Source organism: Falco rusticolus, chromosome 10, assembly GCF_015220075.1.
Source record: "Falco rusticolus isolate bFalRus1 chromosome 10, bFalRus1.pri, whole genome shotgun sequence".
Classification (NCBI taxonomy): domain Eukaryota; kingdom Metazoa; phylum Chordata; class Aves; order Falconiformes; family Falconidae; genus Falco; species Falco rusticolus.
In genome coordinates, this window is record NC_051196.1 from 30,261,453 (window position 1) to 30,275,546 (window position 14,094).

The 14,094-nt window shown below is 50.7% G+C and overlaps 2 protein-coding genes across 7 annotated transcripts in view; one reads left to right on the forward strand and one right to left on the reverse strand.

Annotated features, from left to right (window-relative positions):
- LOC119154559 (opsin-5-like) overlaps positions 1-2,751 on the forward strand; it is a 44,810-nt gene extending 42,059 nt beyond the window's left edge. For all 6 annotated transcript variants that reach the window (XM_037402250.1, XM_037402248.1, XM_037402249.1 and 3 more), the window contains one exon: positions 777-2,751. In XM_037402250.1, coding sequence (XP_037258147.1) covers positions 777-1,331 — 555 coding nt within the window. In that variant the 3' untranslated portion in view covers positions 1,332-2,751. The remainder of the gene's footprint in view (positions 1-776) is intronic.
- A 6,829-nt stretch (positions 2,752-9,580) lies between these two features.
- The window catches only part of SLC9A8 (solute carrier family 9 member A8), a 30,894-nt gene continuing 26,380 nt past the window's right edge, over positions 9,581-14,094 (reverse strand). Inside the window, exons 14-16 of the mRNA XM_037402434.1 lie at positions 13,602-13,822; positions 12,358-12,504; positions 9,581-11,108 (exon numbers count right to left, since the gene is read on the reverse strand). Of these exons, the coding sequence (XP_037258331.1) occupies positions 11,001-11,108; positions 12,358-12,504; positions 13,602-13,822 (476 nt within the window). The 3' untranslated portion in view covers positions 9,581-11,000. The remainder of the gene's footprint in view (positions 11,109-12,357; positions 12,505-13,601; positions 13,823-14,094) is intronic.

Below are 14,094 nucleotides of genomic sequence, written 5' to 3' on the forward strand. Positions count from 1 at the left end.
CCAGGATGTCTGCTGTTCCCAATGAATTCTCCAGGTGTTTGTATCTGTGGGTAATAACACATTTCTCCTTGTTTAAAGCCATCGGGTGGAGGAGTTTTCATTTTAAATTACATTGGAAAAGATCACAAAAGGAGCTTGCATGAGTCATTGTTCCCCAGACTACGAGCTAATACTATAATTTACCAAGGATATGTAAAAAAAAAAAAAAAAAAAAAGTGGATACCCTTTAAAAAAAGCCACAAACACGAAAGAAAACAGCTTGCAAGCCTGGCCTCGAATGAAACGTTTGTGTCTGCTTGGAGGAAGGGGGTCTGAGCGTGGCCGGTTTCCAGAGCCTCTCGGTCGGTCTGCACGCCAGCACACATTGCTGGAGGGTTTTTAAGTGCTGCCAAAAGGCTGCTGGAGTCCAATGCTGTCCTGGTCCCAGGCGGGTCCCTGGGTGCTTCGTACCCGTCTGCTGTGGTGGGCCGAGGCAGCTCCTGAGTTCCCCAGGTGGGACAGGGTGGGAGTCGCCTGCAGCGAGTGCAGGTTAATGCTGTCACGCTGGGACGTGCTGAGTTGCTGTCCTGATGTCTGACATCCCGATGTTCCAGTGTGATGGGTCCAGAAGCACCTTTCCCTGGGGATGTGAGCAACTGCTCAGGGTGGGCGCCCACTGTGGTGTGACCCCACGGGGTCTCAGCATGTGGCTGAGGTGGGGGGAGGGGAGCAGTTAGCATCCCGCGTGTGCCGCAGGAGGCTCAGGGCATTGCTGTCTCCATCGCCTTCTCTTCCAGCTGAGCATTGCCGTGTGCCTGGGGTTTTTGGCTGCCTGGACCCCTTACGCCGTCGTGGCCCTCTGGGCAGTCCTCGGTGACGCCAGCCAGGTGCCGGCACTGGCCTTTGTGCTGTCGGCCGTCTTTGCCAAGTCCTCAACGCTCTACAACCCCCTGGTGTACCTGCTTTTCAAGCCCAACTTCCAGAAGTTCCTCTCCAAGGACGTGGTGCTCCTCCAGGCCATCCGCACCCTCCTCTGCTGCGGCTGCCCGAGCACTGCGCTCCAGCCTTTCCCCTCCTCAGGCTTCGGTGACCATCCTGGAGCCTGCAGAAACTGCAACGATACTTTTGAGTGTTTCAGTAACTACCCCAAGTGCTACAAACTGCCCCAGGCCCCTGGCAGCTCGCCCCGGCGTGCTCCCCTGGCTCTCTTGGCCGATAGAGCTGCTTGCCAGCCGGGGCTGAAGAGGACGGTGCAGGTGATGGTGCTTGTCACACGGAAGAGATCGAGCCTGGGTGCTGCGAGTGTGGCGGGGGAAGCCCTGCCGGCAGGTATCATGAAAGACCTTCTCTGAGCCCAGCCGTGCCCAGCTGTATCCTGCCAGCGCACGGAAAGACAAACCTGGATGCAACATTTCTCTCGCCTACACACCCGATGGGTCCCCGGCATGTTCTGCAGATGAAGCGACGTGAAAATTTGAAAATTCCAGACCAGCCTTGCCTCTCCCTCTGGTCTGGCTCTTGCAACTTTGAGCCTAGTCTTTGCACTTGCAAAACAAACAAACAAAAAAAAGACCCCCGGTGCCTGAAATCAGCCCAGGGTGCAAGCCCTGGGTGCAGTTGCTCCTGCAGTTTGCTCTCTGGGCTCATGGCCTTTGTTTTTCCATCCTGGTGCTCTGATGACCAAGTAGGAACTTGGTTGTCTTAAGAAACAGTGCCTAGCAGGGAGGGCTGGGGGCTGGGGGGCCCCGGGAGCCATCCTGCCTCCAGCGCCAGCCCCTGCAGCCCCCACTGACCGTGTCCTTCCCCGCCGGGGAGCGGGACCATGCCGCTCAGCTACCTCACTGGGGATTATGAAGCATTTTTCTGTACCTCTCAAGAGACGACTCTTTGTGCAGGTAGCGTTGCCCCACTCCCTTGATTTGAACACAAACCCACCACCATCCTACAGATCGAAATGGGAGCTTGTCTTTAAGGATTTGGGGTTGGAATAATCCCGGTGCAAGTAATAGCAGTCCCAGGTCGTGCTCTCCAGGCAGGGGACGGCAGGTCTGTGGCTGAGCACCATCCCGAGAGGGGCTGTGGCTGCAGGGACAGCTCATGCCACCTGCACTGCTGCACAGGGGAGCAGCTGCCTGGGCAGCTGTGTCCTGCGGGCATTTGGAGATCAGTGTGGGCAGGTCACCCACGGGAATGGTCTGGGATGAGAAGGACCCAGAAGCTGTGAAATGGCCCGATGCAAAGCCATGAACAGAAGACTCCCCATGTTACCCGCTGTGGCAGGCGCAGGGCAGGCTTGCAGGCGTCTCTCCAGAAGCGTGGTGCCCCCACGGTGAAGGTCACCTGGGGCTCAGCTCGAGGGGTCCCCATCCCACCCCTAGCACCGAGCTGCCCTGGGCATGGTGGGAGCTGGTTTTGCTTTGCAGGGGCTGAATAACAGCCGGAGTGCTGAGAGAGGTTGGTTATGTCCCCCCAAAATTACAAGATATATTCAAGATGATGAGAAGAGGTGGGGAACATGCTGCCCTCTGGCACGCAGCCAACCAACTTACTGGTGGGACCGCTTTACATTGTCACTGGTGAACGAACAGAACCACGCCGCAACCCGTCACCAGAGCTGCAGCAGTAAATCATGGCTGTGCTAAAAGGGAATAGCGATCCGCTTTCTGCACCGAGTGCTGGGAAACAGCTGGTGCCCCCAGTGCTGTCACTGGCTGCGATCTGCCTGCCAGCCTCCCTGCCAGCCTCCCTGCCTGCTCTGCCTGCCTGCTCTGCCTGCCTCCCTGCCTGCTCTGCCTGCCAGCCTCCCTGCCAGCCTCCCTGCCAGCCTCCCTGCCTGCTCTGCCTGCCTGCTCTGCCTGCCAGCCTCCCTGCCAGCCTCCCTGCCTGCTCTGCCTGCCAGCCTCCCTGCCAGCCTCCCTGCCTCCCTGCCTGCTCTGCCTGCCTGCTCTGCCTGCCAGCCTCCCTGCCAGCCTCCCTGCCTGCTCTGCCTGCCAGCCTCCCTGCCAGCCTCCCTGCCTCCCTGCCTGCTCTGCCTGCCAGCCTCCCTGCCAGCCTCCCTGCCAGCCTCCCTGCCTGCTCTGCCTGCCTGCTCTGCCTGCCAGCCTCCCTGCCTGCTCTGCCTGCCAGCCTCCCCGCCCGTAAGCCGACCCTGAGCTCTCCCTCCTCCCGCTGCTCTCCAGATACAGATACTGCTATTTTTAGCGGTCGCTCCTAGAACCAGGATGGATCCCTGCCTTTTCTTAGCACAGCTACGGCAGCCTCCTCCCTTCCAAGGACACACAGCGCTCCGCAGAAGACCCACCAGCTGCAGGGGTGTGCAGAAATGGAGGGGCGGGTGTGCTCCTGGGGGGCAGGCAGCAGATGCCCACCACCAGTCATTTAAGCTGCAAACTTGGTACCGCTGAACCTAGGCATTAAAAACACCAAGGTTTTTGGCCTTGATGTTATGGCCCAATTCTGGCGTAGGTGGCAATGGGGCTGGTGTGAGCTCTGCAGTAGAGGAAGCAGTTGCTGCACACAGAGGCACCCAGTGAAGCAGCGCAGGGTGCTGGGGTGCAGGTGGTGCTGCCCTGGCTTTCCCTGTGTGTGCTGCACAGCTCTCCGGCGCACGACAGCATGGCAGTTGAGGCACTTGCTTTTGTCCCTTGGTCATTCCACTTAACCACTTTAACTAGCAGTTCCCTTGTGACAGGAGAGGGTCATCGCTGCCTCTGGGGTGCAGTTGCATCTTCCTGGGATGGTTTTGCCCACGTGTGATACCCACAGACGGTTGGGACAGGGCAGGGTTTATGCACAAGAGCCAAGTAATAACGGGGAGGCCGTGCAGGGATTGACTCTTCTGCCTTCGCTCCCTCCTCCTGCTGTGCAACCCCCACCCCCAACCCAAAGATGTGCAATATTTGCAAAATGCTGCAAACAAACAAAGAAAAATCAGGGCAGCCAGTGAAGAGAGGACATTTCCAACACAGGTGCAGGTTTCTAGGAGGGCTGGTCCCCATCTGGCATGGGGCATGGCTGCTCGGCCCCTTGCCCCCCTCCAGCTCGGGCACCACTGCCCGCGCCCCATCCCAGGCACTCCGGCACACAAGAGAATCACACGCACTCGGTGTCTCTGCTGATTTGTCATCATGTTCCAGAAATTGTACATTTCTAAAGTAAATTCATTCATGCAAAATGCATTCGGCTTGGTTCAGTTGGGTGTTAGCCGCGCTCTGGGATGAATGGAAATGCTGCTGCTGTGCCTGCTGCGGCCAGGCTGGGTGCAGTGGTGGGTGCTGGCAGAGACAGGGCATGGCTCAGGGCAGGCAAACCTCGCCTTCCCCAGCAGCCAAGCCCGGGGCAGCAGGGCCCATGGGCTGGGCTGTGCCCCCCAGCTGCCCCCCTGCCCCACCGAACCTGCTGCCCGTTGCCCTGGGCAGAGGGGAGCCTCCAGAGCTGCCCCAGGGCTCATTTCCCCCCGCGAGGACACACGAAGGGCTGCTGCCATCTCCTGGGGGCTCTCGGGCCATGGCCACCCTGGGGTGATGGGCGGCTGAGGATGTGACCCCCGTCAGGCTGGGGGCTGTGAGGGGCTCAGGACATGGCACGGTCCAGCCACTGATGCAGCATCGGGTCCCTGCTTTGCTTACCAGCCCTCCTGGCCTGCTGCTTTGGCCCCTGCTAGCTAGGAAACACTGCCACCCAGAACTCACCTAAAGAGGAAAAAAATACGTATATATCTGCAAATCCCCCAGCTCCTTTATTACTCCAGGAAAACCCCAGATCAGCACCTTCATCTCTAGTTCGGTGTGAGGGTGCCTAACACTGCAAGCATGTAATACTGAGTGTGCTTTAATCCACATTCGTAGGGACACTGGGGCTGCTGGACAGTCCAGACAGCAGCACTGCAGTCACTTAGCAAAACCCTCATCAACGTAATTAACTCCATACACCATGGCCTGGCCAAACAGTAAGTCCAGGGTCCCTCCCCTGGCACAACCCAGGGCTGCCATAACCCGGGTACCTTCACCCACGCGCCTGGACCTTCCCCTGGGACACGGCACAGCTGGTGCCGATTTAACGAGTGTCCCCAGCTGGGAAGGGGCCATCAGCTGCCATCAATTACCTGAGGACAAGAGCCCCCCCCTGCAAGGGCAGCCCCTGCAGTGAGCCTGATGGCTTCGTCCTGCAGGGCTGAGGTAGGGTCTGCGCTGCGGGGTGGGAGGGGGTTTCTCTTTGCCCAGGACAGAAGGGGGTTGGGTCCCTTTATTTTTGGAAGAATAAAACCCCACATCCCAGAGCCCTACGGTCCCGTCGGTGGAGAAAGCCCAGGGGTCATTGCCCTACGCAACCAGGCTGCTACCAAAGTGATTTTATGACGCTGATGGATGTGAAGTCATGGAAGATTTGCGCCAAGTATAATCCCAGAATGGGCCAACCGCCTTGTGAAACTGGTTATAACTGGCCTCCACCAGCCTGCCTTTGGGAAGGCATCTCTCCTGGAAAAAGGTTTCTTGCTGCAGGTGTTTTGGCTCAGGCTGAGCGGTAACTACATCTTGCTCACATGGAGGTCGATGGAATGCATGTGTCTGCTCTTGCCTCAGCTTCTTCAGCCTCAAGAGGCTGACTGAGCCTGGAATACGATGGCTATTTGAAAACAAAGCCATCGCTGGCGAGAGGCACAAGTGCTCTAACTCAGCCAGAACCGAGTGGGAAAGGCAGCACCCGCAGCACCCACCGCCACGCACCAGACCCACCCCAAGGCACCCCTGGCCCGTTCCCTGCACAGGACCAGGCTCTTGCCCAGCAGTAACACAGCCCCCAGCCCCCCGGCTCAGAGCTGGGGGCCAGGCTGCTGCGGCAGCACCAAAAGCTAAAGAAATCAGCTCTCACAACCAGCAACCACCTCCCAACCCCTGCCGGACTGCAGCACTTCCAGGACACCTTCTCCTTTGTGCCCTACCTTGGGTGGGAGGCAGGCGAGCAATGCACTCCTACCCCTGCCAGGAGAGCCCGAGCCTCGCAGCAGCAGTTTAGGTTTGAAAGAGAATTTAAGGGTGAATTAAAGCAGCCGGTGCATGTCCACGGTCTTCCCGCTTGTCCTGGGGACACGGGCACACGCCTCACAGCAGTGTCATGTCGCACCGACCCTGGCTGTGTGCAGGGCTGGACCCTGGAGCAATGCAGCACCCTGCAGCTGGCCACGGCAAAGCGGCTGTTGTGTGATTTGAGCCTCGGTCTCCATTTACCAAAGGGCTTCACCCGAGGCTGCCCCTTCCCGGCGATCCAGGCCCCGGCCGGGCTGTGTTCTCCAGACCCCAGGCGCACTCTCAGGCCAGGTTTCACAGTGCTCATGGCCAGTAAACCAGGATTTTCACAAACATGAAGCTGAGAGCAAATCTAATTCTTCTACCCCTTCCCTCTCCGCTCCAGCCTGGGCAGCGGGCTCGGCTAAGGGTAGCAGCGGTGGGATTGTGTACAAACGTGAACCTTTTGGGGGAAAAAAAAATCATCTGCCCTTTGAGATTAATTTGTATTAGCACTGGTGCTGTGAACTGGCTCCGCAAGGAGAGCTTCACTTCCAGCAAGGTGAACGGTGCCTGCTGTGCTCCCCTCGGAGCCGCTCTGAGACCCCAGGGACACGCTCTACCCTTCTGCTTGGTTTTCAGTTTGCCACGGACAAAACCTTCCACCAGCTGGAGGTGGCCCATAGCCAGGGCGCATCAACCCAAGCATCCCCGGGGCCCACCGTGAGCTGTGTGCCACCAAAACCGGGGATCACTTGGGGGTCTGAGGGCACAGCAACACACTTGCAGGTGGCAGGGAAACCATGTGTCCTGGGAAAGGAAAAATGGGGAAGAAGGCGTCTGTTGGGGAAAGTCAGCAAAATTACAAATGGATGTGAAAATGAATCATTGATATAATGGTAGAAATTTCTTCCGGTGGTTCCAAACTATGGAGCTTAACGTGTAGTTTGAGGGAAAATGAAATCTTAACTCCAAGTTGTGACAAGCATAGTGGGTGCCTTCTGACGTTTTAGTGCAGTTGCCTTTTAACATTCCTCCGTCTTAATTGCTTCAGAGTGATTTCATTACTTCTGGCTGTGGTGGTGAATTGAATGTATAAACCCCTCCCAGCCGGTGGCTCTTGGTTGTTGTGCTGCTGTTGGCCTCCCCACCAGCAGGACTGGGAGCAGGACCAGTATCCCCAGTAGCTTCATGCTCTGGCAGGTCCCACACAAGCTCATCCGGCTCCTGCTCATATTAAAGCAGGAATAACTGATGACGTTCCCATCAGCTCAAATCGAAGCTGTCCTTCACCTGCACCACCATTCCAGGTAATGGCCAGCAACCCCTTGCACCCAGGCCCTTGGTACCTCCAAAATCAGTGGTTGCACAAAGCTGTACGTTCCCCTCTGGCGACACCTCCTGTGGCCCCATTCTTCTCAAAGGCTGAGCAGCCCTCAGCTGCGGTCTGTGCCACTGACCTTTAAACGGAGCCCTGTGGGTGGAAACCTCCTCTCTGAGGTGGGTGGCCTCACCTTCAGGCTGCACAGCAGCTGGGAAGAGGTGAAGGGTGTTTAACAAACCAAGCCCAGAACCCTGCTCCGCCTTTCCAAATGTGAAGCTCCTCAACAGTAGATAATGACTATTGCTTTTGGTCCTTCTAGGGAGGCTTTTAGATCAGGCTGTAGAAACAGCCCGTAGGTGCTTTTGTGTTTAAAATAAGTGTTTCTTGGTGTGGTTGAGTTAAAAATATCTTCATCATGATGAAACCAAGGCAGGGAAAGCTGGAGGTGTTTACTTGCATTTAGCTGGTGAGTCACAAGCAGGCTGGGGCCGGGGTCTGGCTCTCGGGCACCTGGGGCAGGATGGGGCTCAAAGACAGCGCACGTTAAACTTAAACCAGACCCTGTGGCGATGACCCGCTTTGCGTGTGCCGGTCCTGCAGCTGTCTCGGGATGCAAGGTGCCCCGGACATGTCACTCTGCGGCAGCCCTGCACAGGGTGGGCGCTTGGGTGCTGTCCCAAGCCTGGTGGCACGACTGTGCTCAGTGCAGCTGCCCTGAGATGGGGGATGCGAAGGAGTGGGGCAGGCGGGGGCATCCCCATCCCCTCCCTGCCTGGCACAGGGGTTGCTGTTAGGCTGGACAAGCTGACCACAGTTTTAGCAGCCCCAAAAATCAAGCAGCTCGGAGGGCCACCCACTGGCTTTGCAAAGGGGATCTTGATTATTGGGTAAATTGAGGCACAGATCAGGCCTGTGAGCTGGCCGTGACCGCATAGCAGAGCGGGTCTGCTGTCCTCTTGAGCAGTGGTGTGAAAACTGGTGAAAGCTCCTGTTGGTTTGGGGAATAGGATGGGCTGGAAGGGGTGGAAAAAAAACTCCTGGGAGGCTCTGAGTTGCCAGAAGCTGGGCTCTGGGCTCCCCCTGCCTCTCCTGTGCACAGCTCCTCAGTCGTCAGGAGAAACAGCCACTGGGTTTGCTGTCTGGCAGAACTTCATGGCTCTGTAATTAGCAACATCTGCACTGTACTTCCTGCTGGCTCCGTATTTGAGAGTGCAAAAATCAAGTTTACCCTTGCACAAATCTGCAGATCGCACCAGGTTAGGATGGGGCTGCTCATACTTTTGGAAAGAGGATTAGAGTTTAATGTTGGTCTGATAAAATAGGAAACTATCTAAAGTAACTGCAAAGCAAGTCAATAAGGAGACATAATTTTTCTTTTCTAAGCATATTACTTTAAGCAAAGTAGTCCAAACTCTGAAATGACTGACACTAAGAAGTCAATGTATTGGTAAATTAATATGAAAGTTGGCCACTATGGTAAAAATTTCTTCCATTGGTTCCAAAATAAGGAAGCTAGCGCATGCACCGAGAGAACAAAGCTCCTACACTTGTCAAAACTTGGGAGTTAGTATTTTCTGAAGTTTTAGAATAGATGCTTTTAAATTAAGCCATCCAAATTTTCACATTAATTGCTTCCAAGTGATTTCATTAATTCTAGCTGTATCAGTTAATTGCTTCAATTTAACATGTAAAATTATTCCCAGCGAACGGCTCGTGGCCAGCAGAGGGCAGGAACCGATCACTTTGCCTTGGTGGCAGTTCCCACGGGGCTGATCTATCGGCACCTACCTCTAATTATTTCTCAGGTGACCTATTTCACCGGAATAACAATAGAAATTAGACGCTATTTTATATTTCATCATGACTAAGGCGTAATAGTAAGCCCAGTGCAATAGCATCTAGATCAACGTACGCCTTCCAGTTCAAGAGAAGCTCCCAGAGACCTTCCAGCCCACTCCTGGGCTTGCACGTTCAACCTGAGAAACCTAGTAAGGCTGATGGATAACTGAAATGTAATTAAGTCTACTGTTGTCTAGAAAGGTGAAGATGAACTCTGACTTTTTTACACAGATCTGCTCCTAAGGATTGTAGAGCAAGGTGCTTTCTGGTCAACACCAGAAGCTGAATTCATGTCCCACCCAGAGTCCCACCAGTGTGTGTTTCAGCTCTGGGATTAGCAGAGAAGTTCTTTGAAGTGATGGAGCAGGGAAAGGGGAGAAGGGAGGCCGGACGTAAGTTGTGTTATTTGGAAAAACTGCTCACACAACACAGGTTTAGGATTCTAAATACATTCTTGAACTTTTATTCCTCCCAGCAGGTAAGCGGCTGATTAAAAACCTTAGTAGCAAAACCAGACCAAAAATATGTCTCACTTTCAGAAACAAACGTGCACTTGCATGTCAAATTTATGTGCAGAACTACAATTCACATTTCAACAGTGAATATGCAAATGACTAATAAGGAATTTGGGTTGGCAGTGCGAGCAAACTGCTGCATGTGTAACCATGGCAAATGCGCACCTACACACACGGTGTTTGTTGTATGCCGCTTGGAGCAAATGGACTAGGCCATGTAAAGAAAGTGAAATGCTGCTGCTGATTTTGAAACAGTGCAAACAGAAGAGAAAGTTCTTATTAAAAAATGGGACAGCTTAATGAAAGCTGTCTGGCACTTCCCCACCAAGGCGGCTTCAGCCATGTGCAGTATTAACCTTTCTGTACCTGGATTCCATTTTTGCAGGCTCAACGTACACACTGCTTTTGCTTCCACTAGAACTTAAGAATTCCACTAGGGAATTCTGGAGTGTTTGGGACACTTCATGAACTCAGCAAAACAAAAGCTGCTGTTTTCTAAGATTTGAAGCCAAAGTGTCAGCAAGGAGCAACAGCCAATTACAGAAACCCAACTGCAACTGGCTTTAGCCGAAGAAAAAAATACATTAAAACTACAATTTCAAAATGCAGTCCTGTAGTGTGTCATACAATCGCCCACTCTCCCAAACCATGCTATAATCACTTCTGTGGATTAGATACCTCAGTATAAAAAAAAAATAATAGAAATAATTAATTTCTTAAATGACAAACCCACCAGTTTTCAGAGGTGTTTCCTTGTATGTGCAACAGCTGCTTTTTGTCAAGGTATGCATCTTCCCTGGATTCATAATGTGCAAATCCCATAAATTACAGATTTATTCCAGTCTGCTTCCCTTACTAGTGCTGAAACAAATTCACAGTATAAACTGTCAAGACTCTCCATGCTGTGAATGAATATATATATATATATACGTGTATATAAAGTGCAATTCATTCTGTTTTGCAGAGTCATACAATGGCTCTGTACTTCAGCATACATGTATAGCAGATTTTGTAACAGGAAGAAGACCTCCCCTATTAAACAGTGTCATCGTTTCACGGCAGATGTTTCTGCTGCATGAAATTTGCTATGCTGTGCCATCTGAATGAAAGGCTCTTCATTCAGTCCAGTGTCTGACACTTAATGGGCTTCCATCACTGACCAGTAACATCAAGCACAGCCCGTCTGCGGTTTTATACCTAAACAGGTAGCGTAAGACATGTCTGAAATCAGAAAGTTCCTTCTTAGCTTTCCAGCTTTTGTGCAGTCAGACCCTTGATACTTTAAATCCTCTTTCTAATGCTCAAATGATAAACTCACTGCACTCCTGCCCTGGTCTACTATAGCAGCTCTTGCTCATCATCTTCAGAGCCCGAGGGTCCTTGCCGTACCTCTTCATACCATTTGTTTGTGAGGGTTTTCATCTGTATGCGCCCGTGATGCAAGTCCTAAGGCAAACAGAAACCAGAACAGTTCGTTACATAGCTACAACACTACTTGTTTGTTAGAGCAAAAGAGAAAGACCAGTTTAACATATTCCAAAAGAAATAATCCACTCCTGGTCTTTAAGCATGCAAAGCAACTCTGTTTCCTACCAGAAAATATTTATCAAGTGTTCAGTCAGTAATTTTTTTCCACGGATGATGTTTTTGATGACAGGTATTTTTACCTATTTTTTTATAGACAGTCCTGCTCTGTGGGTTTTAACAATCCTAATGCTGTCTGGATGGCCTGGCTTTGAATCTCACTTCTCTCTACACATTCCCAGAGACAGTGGGAAGCTTGTGACCTGCTTTGGCGATTCACATACTTATTTTTCTAGCCTTTGGTTGCAGTCTGGAAGGCAGCCTGTGCTTTTGGCTACCAACTACGAATCAGATGCTTACTCTGGTTTCTTGATTTCCTTTTGTTTTGCAAAGAATGCCTTTAGCTTTTGTGGGGAAACTGCAGAAAGCATTCTTTTGAAAAGAAAGGTACACAACAAGAGGAAAAATAGTATGTTTGAGCAGGCTAGGAAGATGGAATGTGCACACTTTACACAAAGTTATTACTCTACAGCAAAAATGCTTAATTCTGTGGCAAATTGGAAAACCAGTGAATTACATGGCTAACGAGTCTCAGGTTTCTGATGCGTGGGAGTGAAAATGGCATAGTATTTACACCTCCCGGAGCTACTCAGTGTTAAGTTACATGTTCAGTCAGGTGTCATTTTGCATTTACAGCTTCGAAGTCTTGAAGGCTGCAATGCTGGTGCATATATCCAAGATAAAATCTGCACTCTGCAGAAAAATTGCAGCTCCAGAATCCTCAGGACCACCTATAGTAAAAGGCAGGAACTTTGTGTAACAGCTCATTAAAAACCACATAAGCTGCAGCAGCTTTTTTTAGCAACAGTAGTAACTAGTGACTCCTGATACTCTTTGTGGTACTTTACAGGATTAAAGGCAAGTTCAATAAATCCATACACCTTTAAAAGTTTAATTGTGGTAGCTCTGAGAGATGCTCATTTAGTCCAACCTGCAATTTTACAGTGCAGCTTTTCATTACAGCTGCTCTACATATGCACAAATGATACATTAGATAGCTCACTGTTCCTCACGTAGAAGTTGCATGGGTACACTATGAGCCTCGAATGGTGTGGAGTGAAATGACAACCAGGTCTACCACAGTTTCTTCAAGAAAACAAGAAAGACTTACTTCTTGTGTGAGTCTTCTGGTGAAGAAAGGATTTAAATACTTGGCATCAAACCACATAAACCCTTTGAGGTCCTGGCGTTTTATATACTGGGCTTCATACTCCTCCTCTGTGAGCTCTGATAAGTGTTCGGATTCTATGGTATTTCCCTAGAAAGACCACAAATATTGGAACAACATAAGAAATGTGGCAGTCATCCCTCCAGCTTATTTCAGCCCCCTTCTCTGTGTTCTCCCTTCTCATAACCAACTCCTATGCTGGAACAATATGGAAATTATCAGCCCAGCCTACCAGGGCTTATAGCTGTACGGATCAGTCTAGCTGTTGATACCCAGAGCCACTTAGCTTCCCTTTTCATGCTGAAAGGTAAAAGACCTCAAATGTTCCATATTTTGTATTGTTACTATTGCTGAGAGCATATTTCTAGTGTGCAGGCTTTCTCTTGTGAGCTGGACAAAGATTTTATTGAGCAAGCAACACTAATGTCATTGTCTCGCTGAAAACAAGCCCTGTATCGGAACACACCCTATCCCTGTGCTCCTATACACACCTCCCTACATGGACAGAGTAAGATAATTTTGAAGACTGCAAGCTTTTTGAAACCTCATGGCAGGAGGAGTTGTTCTTTAGATCCTACAGAACAATACCCTCCGTATATTGTTTGATGGTTTGTGGAAAAACAGACAAATGCTCTGGGATGACTTATGTACTCCAGCTTTTTGCACATGAGGTTTCAGACTGGCTGTTAAGTTTTCTTTAATACTCCTGCTTAGCCAGAAATTGCGTTAAAATAAAACCCAGGCAGAGGGGTGCTGTTGTTACCACCTTCTCATGGCCTTTGCTTTGACTCTTTCAAAATAATTCCCATCTGCCTTTTATGATTAATTCATGACTCACTGTACTAGCTACTTTCCCTCTGTATATGACTCAATCCTCTCTCATCTGCTTTATGCTTTTTCAGGGGTTACTTTAATCTGTATGGATCAATTTAAAATTAGATCATAATTATAATTAAGATAAAAAGTAAGTTAAGAAACTGTTTCTCCTCCCTTTGTCCAAATAGTTACTCTGTGCTAACACTAACCAAGCTCTGCCTTTGGGATATTTTAAAATTACATTGCTTGGCTTTTTCCACCGCTTTCATTTATCTTTTTTAGAAAATATAATGCACAAGTCTTGGGAAATGTAAAAAGCAAAAATAAAACCCACAAATCAGTGACCCACTGAATAAAAAACCCAAACCAACCATCTTCTCTGTCTTGCTAAGATTAATGTCCTTCTTGTTCCTCTTGCGTGCTTTGGAGTCCTCAATGTCAATCAGTCTGATGAGCGGCATGGTTCCTCCTCCCAGCAGCAAAATTGTGAACAGTACTATGATGATTGTTGTTGTCCCAATGAGCTGCCGCTTCTCTATCGGTTCCAAGCCCAAATGGAGGCTGAGGGCATAGGGAATTGCACCACGTAAGCCTGATCAAAGAGAACAGTAAATCAATGAAGACTGAATCAACAAGCACACTGGTCTACAGCACCCTGATAACTCAACAGGAATTCTCCATCTTTAAAAGATTTTTTACAATCCTGTATTGTGTCTGTTTGTTTATCATTTGTTGCCACCCTAAAATCAATCTGAGCTCTCTGGATACTGTTCAAACTGTGAAGTTGCTAGACCTAGGAAGAAAAGTAGATTCTCTGCAGAAAAGCTTTAGTGGGGATCACCACTGCATAGTCCTCTAGCATAA